Source organism: Drosophila mojavensis, unplaced genomic scaffold (assembly GCF_018153725.1).
Source record: "Drosophila mojavensis isolate 15081-1352.22 unplaced genomic scaffold, ASM1815372v1 contig_36, whole genome shotgun sequence".
Taxonomy (NCBI): Eukaryota; Metazoa; Arthropoda; class Insecta; order Diptera; family Drosophilidae; genus Drosophila; species Drosophila mojavensis.
Window position 1 is genome coordinate 14,745,675 of NW_025318858.1, and position 20,542 is coordinate 14,766,216.

General features: G+C 35.1%; 3 protein-coding genes and 2 long non-coding RNA genes across 5 annotated transcripts; 2 read left to right on the forward strand and 3 right to left on the reverse strand.

The window, feature by feature from the left end:
- Positions 1 to 6: 6 nt before the first annotated feature.
- LOC6576811 (bis(5'-nucleosyl)-tetraphosphatase [asymmetrical]) lies at positions 7 to 698 on the reverse strand. Its single transcript, XM_002002761.4, has 2 exons — positions 496 to 698; positions 7 to 432 (listed from the first exon to the last, which is right to left on the reverse strand). Exons 1-2 carry the CDS (start codon positions 666 to 668, stop codon positions 156 to 158), a joined length of 450 nt encoding a protein of 149 aa, XP_002002797.1. The 5' UTR covers positions 669 to 698; the 3' UTR covers positions 7 to 155.
- Positions 699 to 988: 290 nt separating this feature from the next.
- LOC6576812 lies at positions 989 to 2,965 on the forward strand. Its single transcript, XM_002002762.4, has 2 exons — positions 989 to 2,702; positions 2,765 to 2,965. Exons 1-2 carry the CDS (start codon positions 1,083 to 1,085, stop codon positions 2,873 to 2,875), a joined length of 1,731 nt encoding a protein of 576 aa, XP_002002798.1. The 5' UTR covers positions 989 to 1,082; the 3' UTR covers positions 2,876 to 2,965.
- Positions 2,903 to 12,294, reverse strand: LOC6576813 (ATP-binding cassette sub-family G member 4). Its single transcript, XM_002002763.4, has 10 exons — positions 12,070 to 12,294; positions 6,337 to 6,716; positions 5,035 to 5,205; positions 4,821 to 4,957; positions 4,614 to 4,759; positions 4,311 to 4,549; positions 3,833 to 4,243; positions 3,652 to 3,752; positions 3,225 to 3,586; positions 2,903 to 3,165 (listed from the first exon to the last, which is right to left on the reverse strand). Exons 2-10 carry the CDS (start codon positions 6,701 to 6,703, stop codon positions 3,024 to 3,026), a joined length of 2,076 nt encoding a protein of 691 aa, XP_002002799.1. The 5' UTR covers positions 6,704 to 6,716; positions 12,070 to 12,294; the 3' UTR covers positions 2,903 to 3,023.
- A 51-nt stretch (positions 12,295 to 12,345) lies between these two features.
- Positions 12,346 to 20,524, forward strand: LOC26527751. Its single transcript, XR_001449430.3, has 3 exons — positions 12,346 to 12,434; positions 19,143 to 19,242; positions 19,362 to 20,524. It is a non-coding gene; the product is annotated as an uncharacterized LOC26527751 (long non-coding RNA).
- Positions 14,508 to 15,203, reverse strand: LOC116803989. The gene is made up of 2 exons (XR_004364036.2): positions 14,984 to 15,203; positions 14,508 to 14,930 (listed from the first exon to the last, which is right to left on the reverse strand). It is a non-coding gene; the product is annotated as an uncharacterized LOC116803989 (long non-coding RNA).
- Positions 20,525 to 20,542: the final 18 nt, after the last annotated feature.

Here is a 20,542-nt window from a genome sequence, read left to right on the forward strand (position 1 = left end):
AATTGCTGCCGTTTTTAGAAAATTTATTCAATGCCTTTTTTTTGATTAGTTTCTCACAACAAAATCAATCTACAGATGCCTTAAAAATAGTGTTGTAGAATGCCGTCATGCTGTCATTCACTGACAACGTTTACAGCACTAAATATTTGGTATTTTTACGGGCATCCGCAATTGGTACGATTCTTATCCATGTTCAGAATCATTTCATGAAACTTCTCAATCATCACTTGATTGTCCTTAAAGCCAACACATTCCTTCGCCGCATCCTTTGGGAGCCATTTAAGCTCTGTATGTTCCTCGGAAAGAATGACTTCTTGGTTTGGATTCCGTAACTCTGCCAGCCAATAGATAACAACCTTTGGTTTACCTTTGACCTCATAGTTTAGAGTCAGTGGCGTGTCGCGATATATAATCAAATCCTTTTCATCGAAACTACAATCCAAAATGAGTATAATTAACGGTCAAAAAGCTACTCTTTGTTTCATATGCACTTACCCGGCTTCCTCCTTTGTTTCGCGCAGCGCTGTAGTAAAGTCATCTTCACCAGGATCTACATGACCTTTTGGGGCGCTCCAGTGAAAATCGCCATATGAAGCTTTTAGTAGTAAATATTGAATTTCTCCACATAGGCGCCGAAAAAGGACAAATCCAGCTGCTCTTTTGCCCATCTTTCTCGTAATTAGTTCATAAGTGTTGAAAAGTAATTTAAAATAACGCTCTGAAGTTACTGACTTGGCATAGAATATATTAATTTAAATACTGAATTTTTAAATATTAATAAAAATAATAGCCGTTCTAAGCAATTGTTTTTGTGGTTGTCTAATTTTAAGAATACCTATTTTTTAATGCTAAAACAACTACTGCAATTTATATGCTATTTGTAGATGCAAATTATATTGTAAATTGTATTTTTTTTAGTCGAGACAACCACCAGCACAAAATGTGCAAAAAAACGATTTTATTCAAAAAATGCGCGCTTTGCACCGCTTACAACACTGGCTGATTAGTTTACATAGATTGGAGCCGAGCACGTTGTGTTTGATAAATTAAGTTATATAAATAATATAAAAGTTGCAATAGAAATGTTTGCTTTATTGCGTCGTTTGACGTGCGCATCAATCACAAACAGCAGAAAACTAAACCAGGTGCGATGCTATGCGTCCTTCACTGTAAGGGATGTATTGCGAGACACTTCAGATGAGACCGGCACGCTGCTGACCCGCTTTGCCAAGCACATAGCCATCGACCGCTACAAGTGCGAGGAGCACGTGCTGCCACCAACGAAAATTCGCTATTCGGACTACTTTCCCATCACGGATGAGCATTACTTTCGACGCTCCGTGCAGCAGACAGATGCTTCACAGCTGCCAGCACTGATCATACATGCATCCAGTTATCGTTCGAATGCAGTACCAGCCATGTATGCCAAGGCCTTGAATGTGCTGGATGCGCATGCAACTGCACAACTAGACAAAATGGACGTTTCCACTGTACTGGAGACTCTCTATGCATTTCTGTTTCTCATCCCAAATTGGCTGAGGCGTATCGATTTCTATCATGCGGCCATGCGACGTTTGGTACAGGAAGCGGCTGGCAGCAAGCAGCGGTTTTTGCAAATCTGTTTCTATTTAGGCCTGCAGAAGCAACATCAGCAAACTGATTTGGAGACGATGCTTGCGACGCAGCTTGGCAAGCACTTGGCGAACTTAACTCCTCTGGATCTGGCTCTGGTTTGTAATGCTGCCTATAAAACTTCGACTTTGGTGACGGGTGAAGTGCGTCAGGCCTATGAGACTGCCCTGGTGGATGCAATTCTGAACTTAAAGCTTGACGGGGATAGCGTTCCGGATGATTCGCTGCTTGTTTGCTATGTCAAGGCATTGCGCTTCCAACGCGTGCACGACGAGCGAATCTGCCAGCACCTGCAGAGCATTTGCCTAGAGTCCACACAGCTAACAAAACTTCAGCCGCGTGGCCTGGCACACATATTTGCGTACTTTGCTGAGATGCGTTGGGATCAGCCGGAATGCATGCAGGCCCTTGTGGAACGATTATTGAGCTTCAATCCCGGTGAACTGCGTGCTAAGGACGTGTCCACATTCCTCTGGAGCTGCGCACAGCTGAATTGCAGCTTAACTGCTGAGCAGCTGAGACAACTGGAGGTGGTTGCATTACGTAAATTGAATAATGGCGAGTATGACCGTTTTCCCGACCAACTAGTGGATGCGTGCCTCTCCTTGGTTATTCTGGGTCACCACTCGAAGCAGCTGTTCGACGGAGCCGAGGAGCTGAAGGCCGCGCAACGTCAGCGACAGCGTGCACAACCCAAAGTGGACAGCCGCTTGACTGTGCTGCGATCTGCTGTGGCCATAGAGCATCCCGAATGGACGGACGTCAAGACGAAGCAGGCCTTCAAGGAGCTCGCCCGTGCGCCCGCCTATTTGCTCAGTCAGCGTGAGGATCTGACTGCATATGCCAATCAGTTGTCGGCAGATGCCGAGGTGGAAGGCGTTGACTTGGTATGCCCCATTGCCGGCATCAATTTGCCCAGCCTGCGTGTCCAGACCCAAGGCGAGCAAGCCAGCATATACTTTATAGAGCTGCTGACGCCGGAACAGACGCTGAAGTTCAGTCGATCGGCGACTTCCTTGCTACGCTTGAAGCGGAGACTGCTGGAAACGCTGGATCAGCGTGTTGTGCTAGTAAGTAAACGATCCTAATCTTCAGCTAAGCCAATCTAATTCTAATTCCAATCTCTCCTCAGCTCCATTCTGGTGAGATGGCATCGAATGCTCAAGCGCTGCAACAGCTTTTGGAACAAACAGCAACTGCCAAAAAGGAGCTAAAGCAGGCAGCGCAAGGCCTGAACAATTGAAACGTGTGATATAGAGTCTACGTGCTATAGATTTAATTAACAAGTCTTTTATTAATGTAATTAATTTAGTAAAATTAACACTAAACGTAATTTTCAACAAGTTATATATAATACAAGTGGGCAAGTTTGTTTCTTGGAATGGCAGCGCTCATCGGATCGACTTGAGCTTGGCCTTGAGCACAAAGTAGGCGCTCACACGGAAGAGGAGCAGCATTATGCTCAGCGCCATGAGATCGTTCCAGAACTGATCGCCCGACATGGTAATCTCCTCCAAGAACTTCTTTGGGTATCTGTAAGAGTTTAAGATGTTCAGTAATCCACTTCGTCAGCTGCTGATCTACTTCCTTACCTATAATGGCAGTAGGGCGCCTCGTTGCAGTCCAAAACCCCCCGATTCATTCCATAGATGGCAGCTATGTAGCCCTCGAGACCATATCGTAAATGGGATATGTGACTGCCCCACTTCAGGTAGCTGGGCAGATCGCGCAAAGTGACGCCAAAGCCGGCGAACATCATCATGGGAATGGTGAGCACGGGAGCAAGGAAAGTTCCGTTGACCACATTGCACCAGGCGCCAATAATCAATCCAAAACTTTGGCCCACAAACACAACAAGCAAACTGATCACAAAGAACATCCAGAAGCGCACCCACTCCATGGGCTGATAGCTCCACAAATAAATGATGACCGTGAACAGGAGTGTACTGATAAACTGGAAAACAGGTGAGATATAAGATACAATAGACTTTCCTCTGTAGTTAGAGCTATGATAATTACTGTTATGGGTATTTCCAAGAGCGTCATGGCTGTGTAGTAGGCCTTCAGGGAATACCAACGATTGAAATGTTCTTTGATCAATATTGTCATCTCAAGGGGGACTGCAATTAAAGAGAAATACAATTGGATCGTTCTCTATGCCGATCGGCGCAATCTCGGTTGCTAATAAGTCTCTACTCACATGTCAGAACCGTCAACATCATCGTCGTCATGGAATGGTGCATCAATATGGCAAACAGAAGATTATAATTATCCAAAACTCGTGAGCCCTCCCTGCCGGAGTGATCGTACATCGCGCCATAGAGTACGGCCACACAAATGTTGACGAAGAGCCGTAGATGGGTCATTGTTGTATCGCGACCGGACTTGATGTAGCCACGCCGTAGCAGCACAGTGCACTGATTCATAAAGCTGGTGTTCTCCAGGGAAACGTTTTTACTACGCTTGGGTATGGGGTACTTGTGGATGAGCGCCTCGGAACGCAGCACAGCGCTCGGATTGTTGAACCAGGCCAGACTGTTACCGTTCTCCGACGCTGACTTAAGCGTATCGATCTTGTCGAAGCCGTACTCCCCGCAGGCCAGCTCGATGACTGAGTGAGGAGAGAGGGGAGAGAGAAACGTTAACTATATTTACAGTTGGACTTATGGGGCACTCACTGTAATCAGCTGGATTGTGGTACATAGGACAGGGCAGATCTACGGAATGCAGGAAGGGCACCAGCTTCTGGGTGCCACCCTGGTAGACGCAGTTGCCGGAAGAGAGCACATAGACTTGATCGAATATTTGGAATAGCTTGGCAGTCGGCTGATGTATGGTGCAAATGATGGTGCGACCCTGGTTGGTCAAGCGTTTCAATAGCTCCAAGACTTTGGTGCAGGAACTGCTGTCCAAGCCACTATTGGACAGAGTAAAGCGAGAGATTGAGAATTGACGTTGACTAGACGAAAATGTGCACCTACGTTGTGGGCTCGTCCAGAAACATCACAGTGGGATTATTAATCAATTCCATGGCAATGGATAGCCTCTTTCTTTGGCCGCCAGACAGGCGGCCTGTCATCGTCTGATCGTGATCGTAAAGGCCCAGCAGCAACAGAATGTCCTCAATCTAAAAAATGGTAAGTCATGCTTAGATGAAGTTTCATAAATATACAAAACTTTTGGCTTACTCTGCTCTCCTTCTCCTCGTAGCTGACATTCTCACCCAATTTCAGATCGGCCGCTATATGCATGTTCTCGGTCACCGTCAGCAGAGGCTGCAGACGATCATCCTGTGTGATATAGCAGGACATGCGACGAAACGAGGCTGTGATCGAGATATTCATATATATTTATATTTAATCAATTAAATATTTTTAAATTTTCATTTTGAAATAAACTCACGCAAATCACGACGTCGTCCATTGAGTCGTATAGAACCATCGACGCCGGTGGTCTTAAATCCAGAAAGAGCATCGAGTAGCGTCGATTTACCAGCTCCCGATGGACCCATAATGGCAATTAGCTGGCTGCCGGGAAACTTGCCGCAGACATTGTGCAGAATTTCCTTTTCACCTGTTGAACATAAATTTATAAGTCGTCAGTTCTCATCTTGATTATCGAATCATTCTACAATAAGTCATTTTGCCTGCTAATACTCAATTACACTTATACCAAACCTATTATTAAATTGATCGACAATTATATGCAGATTAAACCAATAGGAAAGTTGATTTATTTATTAACACTTAGTTTGTGCCCAGTCATGTCGACAGATTATGGAATCGATGAAAACAAGTAAGGGAAATCCCAGCTAGGAGATACCTTGAGCTGTAATTCCAGTTTCATTTCTATCTACAAAGCAAACAGCTTATGCTAGAACAAGTAAGAGTATATATACTTCATAGGAACTAGTTACCTTCCTCTGTCTATTACATATAGTCATATAAATTATTTATGAGGGTAGCTTTGCGAAATAAGTTTATATTTCTTTAATGCATGTATTAGCATATACTAAAACTGGTAAAAAATTGTGCGCTAGTCGATTAGCTCTTAAAGGTGAGGGCTTTATTTAATGATAAACATTAGAGAACAAAAGCAGAAATAATTACGTTATGGAGCGCCGTGCTAACGTATAATCATTCGCGTACTGCAAGCGAGTAACTGGCCAAAAATTAACTTTGATATGAAAAGTTAACACGTGTAGCTTCTTGGACTTTGATATAATATAAATATAAATATAAATATATAATGATATAAATATAAATATAAATATAAACATAAATATAAATGTAAATATAAATGTAAATATATTAAATATTTAAAAAAAATATCATAATTGCATTTCATAATCTATTTCAAACTATGCTATGAAATTGATATGCTCCTGTTCTATCTACAGCTGTTGACTAATGGATGGGCCGACAGGGGCAAGGGCATCGTATCTAATCAATTGTAAAAAAATGAGTTGTTAATAAAATACCTAATAGGTGGTTACTCGTGTGTTTATTGAACTGCGAGACCCATGCGCCTAGGCACCGCTTATGGTTCTTGTGGCTCCATCAAAAAGTAGCCGCTATTTTGTATGGATCCATAAAATGGAGCGCCTTTTCTTTTCTATTTTGGCAATCTTATCGGGGCGTGTTTGAACTTTTATGGACTGCGATATCGTGGTCAGAGCTGACGATCGTAAATGCTGGCACTCACCTCGTTTGAAGCCCAATTTGACCGTCAGCGAGAGCTCCTTGAACTCAATGTCCACGGGCTCGCGTGGCGGCAGGTTGGATAGTGCATTCGTATCAATGTTGAAATCCTCCTCGACCTCCACTACCGGCTCCAAGGGCGGTTGCTTGGCAGCTGCAGCTGCAATTGGTGCAGCGCCAGTGGGCGTGGTAGTGCTCGTTGTATTTGTATGTCCATTGCGCCAGCTGCTGGCACTTGTCATGGGCACAGTGGTGGAATTGTAGACACCACGTCCGGGCTTCGCTGTGCCGCTCTCCCCAATCTCAATGCCTAGGCCTATGCCGGGAGTGCCGCCATCGCTATTGAAGAACTGTTCTCGCGCCGATAACATTGTGATCAATCAGCTGGAAAGAAGTTAAATACGAAATGAAAAATTAAAGTCAAGATTAACGTTCATCGATTAGATTATTAGATTGGTTAATTCTTTTATTTTTGAGATTATGTAAAAGATAAGATAAAATCAAAAAATAAATAAATAATAATATTAATAATAATTATAAAAACCCATACATTCTAATAATATTAATATTATTAATATTTTTATTATTATATATTTAATTATAACATTTTATTTATTTAATAACATTTATGTATTTTTTTTTATTATTATTTATTTTTTTTTTAAAAGACTGCATCTTGTGAAACTCTGCATTACTAAACAAATTAAATATACGAAATATGTACGTAAATATTTTTATATATTTACATATAAAAACATTATTTGAGGCATGAGCTGTGTTATAAAAATGACTATAGATACGAAAGTCCAGTCCAAGTAGTAAGCGGCAAAGTTAATTATATGCCCTTGGGGTTACTGTTGGAAAAAAGGTTTTGTATATCTATAATCAACAACTTAAGTTAACACTCAAAAAAGAAAATCTGTTTATTTTCGCATCTATTCTATTGAAAAAATTTAATATTTACAATACTTTAAAATATTTAAATATATTTTAGAATGATTGTAGCAATTCAGTCATTCTGTATACCTGCTTCTTTTTAAACAATTTTGTTTACAGCTAAATCGAACTAGTTATATATCTATATATCTATATTTTTAATTAGTTTAAATCGGCTAAACTTAATATATAATATATTTAACCTGTCCATTTCCATTATATAGATTTTTAATTGAAGTCCCATAAAAACCTCAGAACTTTCTAATCAATAATTATAAATTTCAAACTGTTGAGCTAATTTAGTTGTGACTAATTCATCAAAAACTTAGATAATGGAGTGTACTATCTATTATATACACATTTGTGATTCATTTATGAACTCTATTTGCAGACTCAAACACGATGCAGTGGGTTGCAGCAATGCTTGATTGATTTTCACAGTGATGCAACGGGCGTCATGGCTCATGGAGCTGTGCCACATTTTATTGGGACAGAGTCCAGCTGGCGACTACCTGGCCGCAGCTACAGCTACGAAAATGCTCAACTTGATCAAACGGGTTTTTTTTTTCTTTCTTTTATGTGAATTGCGTGCCATTTTGCACTCTGATCAAACTGTTGCGGATCATGGGCGCAACACATGTGGATGACTACCGTAAGCTGCTCACCTTTGCACCTGTTAATTATTAAAGCGACGAAACGTTTGCCACCCGCCAGGTGAGTGGATAGGTTTCATTTTAGAATTTGTATATATACACATACATACATTTAAAGACATATACACATATATTTTATATAGCTTTACATTCAAACATGTATGTACTCTGTACTGATTCACAGAGTGAAAAGAGTATATTTGTTGTTATGTTATGTTAGCAGGAACTTAAGGCATTTCCATTTTATTGAAACTACAGTTCTGATGTCATATAAATATATATGTATATATTGTTTCATTTAAGCACGAGCACCATTCTTATAAGAATCTTTCAGATATAAAAAAATGTCTTAATAATAGAGCAAAAGATGCTCTGGTTTTCCTAAGAAATAAATAAAAATTAAAAAAAAAAAAAAAAACTAAAGTGCAATATATTTATAAAATTAACTAAAATATATATTCATAAAATTAAATCTGTTAATTAAAGCTTCGTATAAAGCACGTGGAATTTTTGATGACTAATAAGTATTACTGCCGTCGGTTACGGCCGTTTGTAAAATTCTCACTTGTAGTATTTTTTTTCACTCTTTTGGCTTTTGAGCCGCGTATTTTGTGTTTATGTCACTTAATTACGCAAATGACGATTATACTTGACGTCAAAAGTTATGCATGCTATTTGATATTTGCTTTGCTTCTTGAGAACAAATTAAGGTGCAACATGCACTTTTAATAAATAGCTAAAATTTAAGAGCAAATCCGGTAGATTATCTATATTTACTATATGCTAAACTGTTAAAATGCCCATTCATAAAAAAAATTATATAGATGAAAATAAAAATGTATATTTATTCATATAGTAATATTTCCATAAACACACTCTATATTTGACTAAGAACTGCTTGCTTTATAGATCAACATACAACAGAGCTTAAACCATGCAATTGGCATATGAAAAAAAAAAATATTAAAATTATCTGCAACAACCCCAATAAAATATTCAATATTTATATAAGTAAATGTAGCACGCAATTTACTCCACATTTTTGCCGTATTATTAACAAATAGCTTCATTCAGACGTATATAATTTAAATAGAAATTATATGCGTTTATATATATATATATATATTCCGTAAGATCAAGGTACAACTGCAAGACGAACAATTGTAATCGTAGAAAACAATCGCATATAAATATATAGATTATAAATTTCTGAAATATGTAACGACATTTTAATCAAAACAAAAACATTGTTCGAACTCATCTCATATATTGTAGGCTTAATTATGTATATATAAATGTAAATATATATATTATTATACATGCATATAGTATATCTGTATACAATGTGAATTAAATGTAAATGCAATTGACTTCGCCTTATGACGATTTATTCATCATGTGTCATCTGTAACCCGCAGCCTGGACGCCTTATCTACAAAGCATCGCCTATTATGTGAACATACACCATATATTGCTCGGGTATACTAGAGGATACTACGGAGTCTTTCACAAAGGTATTACATAGGATTTGTAAAGACAGAAGAGATGAAAATAGTATACTACTGCGAAAGTATACTTCTACTAAGTGTATAGTATATGAGCTGACGAGTATTTAGTTTATGCATACTACGGCAAGGTAAACTAGGGTATAAATATATATGCATATATTGTAAATTTATATGCAAAGTTGGGATACGACTAGAACAAATGTATATAATATATATTAGAGTGTAGTATAATACATTTATTATTTGGTCTTGGAATGCATAGTATATATAGAGGTTATACAATAATTCATATATGTATTATACATATAGTTCGTAGAAAACTTATATAAATATATACGATATACGTTTTAAATAGATATACATTTTAAATATTTTTCGGTTCTATAGAATTGTAAGCTTCAGCATAATTTAGCATATATTTTTAATTTACCACTTAAAAAAAATTTTAAAATTATAAAAAAAAAAAAAAAACTCTACAATCGAAATCAATTTTAAAAAAGATTTTAATTTTAAAATTGTAATAAATTAAAAACCAAAATTTTAGATTGAACTATTCAAAATATCTTACATAGGCCTAAACAGCAAAGTGGTGTGAAAATTAAAGTAGAGTCTCTTCTGAGGCTCGCCCTTTTCTCATCCCAATCCAAATCCTAGATTCAAGGCTAGGCAAAGTAGAGCTTACCTGCACATGGTCAAGACTCGAAAGCAGCTAGTCAACTGTTCGTGAATTGCATATGTATTCCATTAAATATTCAATAATTCAATAACATGCGAATTATTAATCGGAGAATCTAGCTATCTGTTGATCTCGCTCACCCAACTACGGCTAGTGGGCATTGCACTTGAATTAGTTGGAACGAAAACTCAGCTCACTACACAATGTCAATGCCCTGAATCTCACTCTCATACAAACATATGCACTATATAGACATAACTATATCAGCTAACTGAAGGGCTAAACTAAAAACTACGCCATTTGCTTATGACGCACACCGTCGCACTGATACTTTATCAGCAGAACTTCAATATTTGATTGACACTGTCGTGGCTTCTCTACTGTTTGCAGTTCACTCTTATTATTTGCATGCAAAAATCACCGAAAACAGAAAACTTGTCAGCTGAATGACTCGAAGCAAACTGAGAAACCTGTCTTTTCTCGTTACCAAGGTATTCCCGAAATTCATCTTATTCACATATTATGAAATATTATATGTGTATACGCACTGCAATTGTAACCTATACATATACATATGTGCATGTGTTTGTGCTACGTATCTATCTGTATGCTACAATGTTATTGTTTACTCCGCTCTCGGAAGTAAACCGGTTGAGAGACTCGAAACGGTAGCCAAACCTGGAGAATAGAATAGATCTGGAGGCAGAGAGAGCAGAGCAACGGCAGCTGCTTCCGTTGGGAATCAGAACATCGTTTCAATGACCACAATTATAATTTGTTTACTTTGATTTTTTCTCAAATTTTTTAAATGCAAATCTATGTATTAGGCAAAAGGTGAATATACCCTTTGACTAACAGTTATGTACATTCATCATTCCAAATTGCTAATGATGATCTGACAGCTAATTAATAGCGTTATTATTCAGTGTGCTGAGCAATGTGATATTTCTGTTAGATTAATTTCAGAGTTTTTGTGTGTATGCGTGTAGAGATTATTTTTGTCAATAACTCAAATCGTTCAAATAGTTTATTTATTTATTTTTTTTGTTTTGTATAATATATATTTTTTAATTAACAATAATTTAAATGAGTTGAAAATATAAACACATAGTTTGGTTTATTGAACAAGTTATTAAAATATAAATTTTGGGGTGGTCGAAAAATTAAATTGCTCTTTAGTTAACTTAGCTGCTAAGTTTTCAAAATAAAATAGAAACTTAATATATTTAATATCACTGCTATGTTGAATTTGTAATTTAGAATTATATTTTCAATTTTTTTTTAAGTTTACGATTTCTGGTTATGCCTTATATTAAATATATTTAGTTTATATTTTCTGCTTTGTTTTTATTTTTACATATGTTTTTTTTATTTATTTTTTATCCAGATCCATTGAAAATGGGAAATAAGGATGTAGTAGTTTTATTATCCTGTTTTTACAATTTATATTTTAAGTAAAATATCATATTTTCTTGTTTTTAATTTAGTTGATAAATAACTAATAGCTATTGGTTATTTATATAATAAATTTTATTTTATTCTTATTTTGTCTCTTATTTCTTTATAAGATTTTGAACTTAGTTAGTTTTATTTGATTAATTAACAATTATTTTTATCATTTTCTATAGTTTATTATTATAAATATTTACTATGAAATATCCTTTTAATTTTATAAAAATGTTTTAAAACAATTATGTATATATTTTTGTAAGTATACATTTTGGTATTGTTTTTAAATTATTTTCTTTTTTGTTTTTTTGGGTAATCACTTAAAATGCCTCAGACTTCACTCTTCAGGCATAATTAAAATGATATTCACATAACTCAAACAAAAGTCAAAACAATTTAAAAATGTTTAAAATTCGGGTCTCTGCAATTTTCTTGTGTATTATTTTTTTAGCGCACAGTTCTTGTTCCTGGTGTTGTGTTAACTTGTAGATACAAACAATTCGTGCTTGCCTTACCCGTGCCGTGCTCGAACGATCGCAGTTAAAAAATGATATTGCACGTCGCTTGGTTATTATGCTACACAATTCACAGTCTACTCTATATACTCGATTATATTCTTTTCGTTTCGCAGCGCTGTTTTGGTTCTTTTTTGTTTTCGATTGTGGTTTATTCACTTAGTTAATTTTGCGCGCTCCACAGTAACCGCGTAGCAGCGTCTTCGATGTGACATCGGCGACTGGCGGCCAGCAAACAAACAATAATCCCAGCTAGCTATGGCGATTCCCTCCGAGTTCCAATGGAGGCAGCTACCAGCCGGTTGAGACGCACACAAAGACACGATCGAGCGTCTCAGCTGTTGTGTGAGTGTGTGTGAGCGTGCGTAAGTATCTATGTGAGCGCGATCACGAATACTGTGTGTGTGTGTGTGTGTGCGTGTGCGTGTGTATGTATGTGTGCAATGCAAGCTTTATCACAGCGAAACCGAAAACGAAGTCCGTTCGGCTTTTGTTGCTGGCTTCTATTAACGCTTTTTGTTCACATTGGCTATTAGTGTAGCGGGCCTGCTATAATTGTGGTTTTCCTTCTGGTGATAACAGCTCCACAATAATATATTTAGCCGACGCAGCACCCGCGATCGGTTGGCAACGCAACGCATTGATATTGGGCTCGGCCTTTGGGTTCACAAGTCCATATATCGTATGTCTTTCATATACATTTCGTACGTCTTGCTACGTAATAAAATTCTTCAGTTGGCCTTGCTGTTCATTTCTTCGCTCTTAAACAATGGATCGCTCTATACGAGCAGCATTATCGTACGACTTAACAATGCTGCCAATACCCAATACCAATGCAGTCAAAAGTTCTTTGTGCTCCCCTCATGAATCATGTCTAATTAATTATTGGGTTTTAGCTCGCCTTTCGCTTTTATATTATGTTCTCTAGTTGTAGGCAAAGAAACATTTTCGTATACCATGTTAAATTATATAAACTACATAAAAAAAAGTTAAAATTCTTATCTAAAATGGTGAACAGGAAACTATGAAATACTGTTCATATCAGTTGACTATCTGTGAAACTTTAGATTCCCATATATTATTGATAGTCTAATGTTTGCAAATCAGATAATATAATGCAAAGTTCAATTCAATACTTACTTGTGCAACTATAAATTTTAATTAAATCTATCTCGTAATGGAAAACTTGTAAACAGGTATTGAGATTTTATTTGTTTTTAATATACATATATTAATATCTATAAATAATGCAATATTCTTGGACTATACTCAAAGTTCAGCTAGAGGTTATGCAGCAAGAAATGAGTTGGGTTGTTTTGGCATTGCTTAAAAATCGATATCTTATCAAAATAACATTATTTTGCTTATCACTAAGAGCTTAGAGTACTTCACAATGTAAATCTATATATATACCTAAAATATACTATATATATTATATAGATATATGTTTGTAACTTTCACTATTCAAAGTATATTTAAAACTCAGTTGTTGAGCATTTAGTAGCTGATTCATCTTAAGTGGCATTGAAATACTTGAAATTTTTCAAGAATGCTAGTTAAGTTCTTATCGTAATTGTTGTAATGTAAGTGTATATAGCTGAATATATGTATGTATTAGTATTTATTTGCTCATTTTTCGACTTTGGACCGTAATTAGCTCGACTGTGAAACGAGACTGAACCCAATTGAAACGAATGCATTATTGTTTTCTAATAGAATTGAAGCAAAACAACGCTCTAATCGGGTGCAAGCAACCGCATAATACTCGTAGCTTATAATTTATAGGCGTATCTGAATAGTCGATTAAAGGCTATCCAATTGACAAGCTTGTAACTCGCCTCGCCTCAAAAATTGTTAAATATGTTAAATATTTATTAAGCTAACGAAAATTTCATATGAATTCTAATCTATAATAAATATTTTTTTTTTCTTTTTGCCTATTCTTATGCAGTATGCATAAGAGTTTATATTAATGTAATACTTATGTATATAAGAATATATAATAACTCTAATGTTATTTATATAAAATAACCTTATGCGAACAGAAACATAGACCAAAAATAAACCTAAGATCTGTGGATCGGCCAATATCAATTCACCTGCTAAACTAGTGAAGCTGTCAAAGTTATTATTTTGTTTCGCCATGCCACGCCCTTAAAGAAGCATATAAATAATTTTTCTATAGTGGTCGATTGTAAGTATTATTATTAAATTCTCAGGTTCAGTTGACGATTTTCAAATTTTAAGGACACTGATGAAAGCTAATATGCTTTTTTCTATCCGTGAGCAAGTATAACAAGAAATAAAATAAAATCACAATAGCAATTATAATTAAAAGCAATGCACAGGCCGGTTCCCTCAAGTCTGTAGCGCTGATTAGCAGATCGTTTGAAGATCGTGAGCTTCCGAACATAGACTTTGGATACTTGATGAATTAATTGATGATCAGAAAGGAAAATGCCATTTATATGAAATTTACATAAGCATTTCATAGGTGTCGATATTATCGAAAACACGACTGGTACATAAAATGATAAGATTAAAATATACGACAATGAATATGAAGAAATTTACAGGAAATTCTTGGCAAATACTTGGGCCGCTTTGGGGCTCGAGCAACGTTATAATATAAATGTCAGTTACTTATCGGCTAGATTCGGTACGACACATTGTCTAATGCCAAAGTCCAAACGTTTGCGGCATTTTTATGATCTCAGTCGAACCCGAAGTCAAAGTCGTTGTCGAACTCGACGTCAGCTTGAGTTGTGGGTGTTCTACTGAGAGCGATATAGACTCTAGTACAATCGCATATTAGCTATTGTTTTCCGCATTTGTTTGTGTGTTTCTCGTTCATTTTGAAGCTGATAACTCGGGATTAGTAATTTGTCTTGGGCTCTTTCCATTGAAAACTTACGCCATCGTCGCCTCAACATGTTTCTTGTCGGATGCGAAACGTGTGCCCATTTTATTACCCATTCGTGTTGGTGGCGTGATTTGAGAAACGAAATTTAGAATATTATAGTCAATGAATTATTTTTATTAGTCTTAGCTCATAATTTATATAAAATTATTATTCGAAATATATTGAATTGTTGAGAGACTTTCTAATTTCATATGAATTACAGATTGATTGAATTTTTTTATGGCATTTATAGAAAATAACTAAATTTTAGTTATCCTTTTTTATCATATCCGTAAATCAAGTTAAATTTTACATCCATTTCTAGGACTTCATAATATAATAATACGCTCAATTAGAAATATATGTATTAAATTGTTAAATTTCTCTTTCATTCCTACATTTTAAGCACCCTTAAGAATATTTATTTTCACTCAATATAGAATGAATAATGCTGGGGGTTTTCAGCTATGAATGAAATCATATGAATGAAACTTTTGTAGACATTTATAAAAAAGTATATATATAGTATATGTATATAAAAATATATACACATATACATATATATATATATATTTATTTATTTATATGCCCACGCCGTCTGGAGCTTATCATCAACTTGACAGCATAATGATCAATCAAAATTAATGATTTTTCATGCAAAATTAATATTTTAACAAAATTAATTAATTGATCAACTGATATGCATCAGCGCCAATTGTTTTATTATTATTCTTTTACTTAATCTCATTTAGAGTTTATTTTCAATTTTAGTTTTAAATTTTATCAGGATTCTCAAGAGTAATTCATGAATTATTATATATTCAAAATTTGATTTATCTTCTTTAATCTCAAGCTAGAATCAATTCACATGCATATTGGAATGATATTAAGTCCATACCACTTTAATGATATTGAAAATAAGCGAGTACAGTTCTAGACTGAAAAATCATTATAGTTTTTTTGATTAATTTTAAAAACAAATATTATTGGATTTTTAAGATATATCGTGGATACTACTAAAAATATATAATAATTTTGCGGAATTGGGTTAAGAAATTCTTCTTCATTTGTCATATTTGTATATGTATATATTTAAATATAATATAGAGGTTATAATCAGTGGGGTTTGCTTATTCCAGTTCTCAGGATGCATTTTTGAGTAAAGAAAAAACCCTAAAACCTTAACAACCTATTTGAAAATCTTTTTAAACACGTCATTGAGCTGATTACACTTAATTTGGAGAACCTCGGAGGATATCCTATGCCAAGTATGGAAGATATATTGACTTATATACCTCTGTATATATGATAGTAGACTGACCATCCTCTCCATAACTCCAAAAGCACTCCATGTCTAACGGTCTTAGTGTAATTACCTGTTAGCCATCTTTAAAAATTGTGATTTGTTTCATTTCAAATACACTTATGTGAAACACTTTGCTTTGATGAGACCGCTACAAATTTCTCACACACCTGAAATTTTGCTCAACCGGATTTGGATGTGACAATTGTAACGGTTCAGCAAGATACAGGCGCGAATGAAAGATGCCGGCTAAGGATAGCTCCCAAATAGTAGCACTGGGTCGACTTGAGTTATATCGCTATGTATCCAACTATTCCTGGCAACGCTCGAGCCTCGACTGATGCACAGACATCACCAACAGCCACTAGGTAGCCTCCCGGAATGCCATTTGCTCGACTAACTAACTAACTGCTCGTCCGACCGACTATATACTGTATGAGAAGACTTTGCTGCCGTTTTTTAGTTTTTATTATATTCGGTTGCTTTTTTGTTCTGCTGTCCAGGGGAGTCGACATTAGAATTAGACTCGGAACAAAAGGAACAACAATGCCGGCTGGCCGCTTGGTTGGCTGACTGACTGATTGGGTGGGTCAAACGAATGTTGCAACAGCGGCGCATGCTTTCTAAACGCCACCAATTCACTCGCTGTGGTTGTTGTTATTGTTGTTGTTGTGGGACGCACCTTACTAGTACAAATAGCCAGATAGAGACAGAGCGACAGCTGACACCAGCGAACGCGCCTTTTTAATGAGCTGACCCCACCTAGTCGCTATGCGTATAACTATCTCTGTATGTATATACACACACATAAGAGCATCGAGCTAGCAGTGTCCATAGCTCTGGGGGCGCCACATGACGCGCTTCTGTATGTGTGAGTGTGTGTGTGTTTGTGTGTGTTGGCTATTCAGTTCCCATAGGGCGGGGGTGTCTTTGTGCCTTGGTTAGCATATAATGTAAACGTTTATCATTGGACAGCCGTGTATATATACAAATATATATGTATTCATGTACATATGTATATCCCGTCATATCAAGTTTATATGTATTTAACTAAATGGGTTAATGACTCGGCGAATGCATTCTCTAATTAAATTTGTATGCCAGATGCATTTGTAAGGTGTCATATGGTGATAATTCGCAACAGCAGCTTAATTGGCCAATATTTATTTATTTATTGTTACAAAGAATTAATTCTATATAACAAGTTTTAAGCCAGAGCAACGATGGCCTTCAGGCAATATTTAATATTTCTCTATTGTATTTAAAAATACAATAAGGAGGAAATCTTAGTATAATTACAAATGTTTCTAACTACATAGAAAGTAAACTTAATCTAATAAATGTGTAGAGAAATTATTATTTTTTTTATAATTAATTAATATTTATAAATTATATTTAAGTTATATACAAATGTAAGCAGATTTAAAAGTTAACCTGAACCAATATAAAACCAAATTAAATAATATATGTAAATATCATACAATTAAATAAAATTCAGTATTTATATTACAATACAAAACTAAAATATTGAATATATTAGTTTTATTAGAATTAAACATATATTTTGATTTTTTCCAAATTGTATTATGCCTATTCTTATATGTATTCCGATCAAGGCAATAAATCTAATTTCATACCGGTTTCTGAAGCTGTGATACCAATAATGCTAGAGGCTAAAATATAAATTCAAAATCTCTTTAAAAGTGATACTAAATAATAAGCAAGATTTCATATAAAATCAATATTTATAAAAATAATAACTAGCCTTAGTTCCATGATCCAAGTGAATTAAACGACAAATATTCGTGCAGATAAGCTCTATAAATTTCATTCTGAGACATATATAATCGACAAATATATTAGTTAAAATAAAAGAAACTATTTTCTTATTATATACATGTATTTATATATATATATATTTTGATATATTTTTATTATAAATATAGAATATTTTCTAATATATTTTCATTACCTGCTCGACAAAATATGCTAAGAATATAAGCTTGTACCAAAACTGTAGTCAAAAATATATTTGAAGTAATTATTACATAATTATAATCATCATAATGATAATAATGTAACAGTTTGAAAAAGCACCAAAGGGAATTTTTTTGAAACCCCTTAGATATTTTCCATTTACCAATATTTTTCTACCACTCTTATGTATCCACAGTCCATTGCTCTAGAGCACACCTTATTACAGGGCCAATCCTTAAAAGCATACTACATATAACTATATATACATATATTTGTACTTATATATATTAGCCCTGGCACACCCATGGAAGTGAAGAGAGGAGACGTGTTAGTTTTCGCGCCCCACCAGTTGCCCTTTGTCTAGCCCGGAGCCTTATGCCAAATGGCCACGCAAGGAGCACGACTCGACGCAGGGATGATCCGCGGTCACCAAAAGGGCGCGTTTCACATTAACACATAGCCAAATGTCAGTCTGGCAATGTGTGCGAGTCGCTGGCCCTGTTAACTGGGATTGGCACTGATGCCACCCGAATCGTACGCACATATACAAACATTTAAACTCTTGGCAGACAGTTTTGTTAATTGAATTTTGAAGGGGTTTCCAATGCAGGGCTGAAGACTACAATAATAATATGTAATATTATAGCATTTGAATGAGGATCGGCTTATATATATAGGTGTATTCCTAGTTCAATTGTATACATGTATTTTAGTATTATTGCATAAAATACAAATAGGAATGAAACAAAAAATGATTTAATTTATCAATTATTTAATTTATTAATTAATTAATTAGCTCTTTATATATACTTTATTGGAAAAATTGCCTAAGAATATAATTATTTTTAATTTAATTTATTATTTATTTGTAATTTGATATTCCACTTTCAGTGTCATCTCATCTGCCAAATAAGAAAGCACTAGCTCAGTAAAGCAATGCTAAATATATATGTACATATACTCTGCCAGCTCAGCTCGTCAGCCTGATCAGGTATTTACGCATACATACATAGATATACATCTCTTCACCTGTCTCTCCATTATCCCACCATTTCCATATTCCACCTACTCAAGACTTTTGTCTAATCTCTTTACTCTTTTCCATTGCAGGTTGAGTGTGAGAACGTAACTCCCTAGACACTCAGAGAAAATTAGTGATCCATTTTCAGTGGTTCCTCGCCTATTTAAGTGCGAGCCTGCAGCAGAGCTCGATCAGTTGTGTTCCTGACGTTGTGGCATTCAGTTGGCGAGCAGTGTTCCTCTTTTGTGTTGGATACGTATTTTAGTTAATAATTTGTTAATAACTAATAGTTTGTAAGCTATACATAATCTTAAGAATTGTATGATAAACAATGTAATTAATATATATTTGTTTTAATATTTGTATTATAATTATCTCATCATCGTCATCTACTTCATCATTTTTCTTCTTCATTATGCTAATCTTCTTCTTCATCTCTGCCGCCATCAACTTCATCATCAATTATAATTACAACTATTAAGTATCAAGCACAATTATCAAATTGTGTTGCCTTACATAACAACCTTATTAGCTTCATTTTTCAAATAGCAATAACTATAATCATAATTATCATTCTACACATTTTTATAATAATTATGACTATTCGAGTATATGTCTCTACATATGTATATTACAACTTTTCCCCTTATTTTATGTTTACAGCCAACATTAAAAATTTTTGTCTTAATGTGATCGATATTCTGGCTCTTTAGCAATTATTTCTGCAAGTTTCTAATAATAATATAATATAAAATAATAATAATATATCCTCATAGCATTTATTAAGGCTATGACTCTTTCTTGCAATTTTCGCTCTAGCCTATATCCTTTTCTCTTTTAGTTAAGTATAGAGTGTTTGAAAGTTAGTAAGCTTCCCCAATAATATGCATAATTAAAAAATTTATTACGAATATCATTTCAGAGAAATTTGTAATTGGATATTACAACCTTGTGAAATTGTAAATTTAATTATGATTCGATCATAAAACCGACTCTGCAGAAATAAGCTTTGCAATTTTATTTCTTCTCACATATATAATCTATAAAATTCGCTGTTTGCTGTAATAAAATCCGTACACCCATCCACGGTGCCAGCGACTGGAACATAAGCAATGGGCGTGTTTTCACTGCTGCCCATTGGCGAAACCCAACGCTTATATACTCGTTCGTATATCTTATAGAAAACAATTTAATCCAACTGTTTAGCTGCTTTGTGTCGCTCTAATTTTTTCCAGCTCTTTGTGCTTTTGCCATTAAATGCTAGTTGAGG

What these genes read in the sequence shown, in the direction of transcription:
- LOC6576811 (XM_002002761.4), bottom strand. Translation starts at nt 668, where the DNA reads ATGGGCAAAAGAGCAGCTGGATTTGTCCTTTTTCGGCGCCTATGTGGA. An exon ending in GAAACAAAGGAGGAAGCCGG is followed by an intron (nt 433 to 495) that starts GTAAGTGCATAT and finishes TTTGGATTGTAG; the next exon opens with TTTCGATGAAAAGGATTTGA.
- LOC6576812 (XM_002002762.4), top strand. Translation starts at nt 1,083, where the DNA reads ATGTTTGCTTTATTGCGTCGTTTGACGTGCGCATCAATCACAAACAGC. An exon ending in TGGATCAGCGTGTTGTGCTA is followed by an intron (nt 2,703 to 2,764) that starts GTAAGTAAACGA and finishes ATCTCTCCTCAG; the next exon opens with CTCCATTCTGGTGAGATGGC.
- LOC6576813 (XM_002002763.4), bottom strand. Translation starts at nt 6,703, where the DNA reads ATGTTATCGGCGCGAGAACAGTTCTTCAATAGCGATGGCGGCACTCCC. An exon ending in CAAATTGGGCTTCAAACGAG is followed by an intron (nt 5,206 to 6,336) that starts GTGAGTGCCAGC and finishes TATGTTCAACAG; the next exon opens with GTGAAAAGGAAATTCTGCAC. An exon ending in ACGAGGAGAAGGAGAGCAGA is followed by an intron (nt 4,760 to 4,820) that starts GTAAGCCAAAAG and finishes ACCATTTTTTAG; the next exon opens with ATTGAGGACATTCTGTTGCT.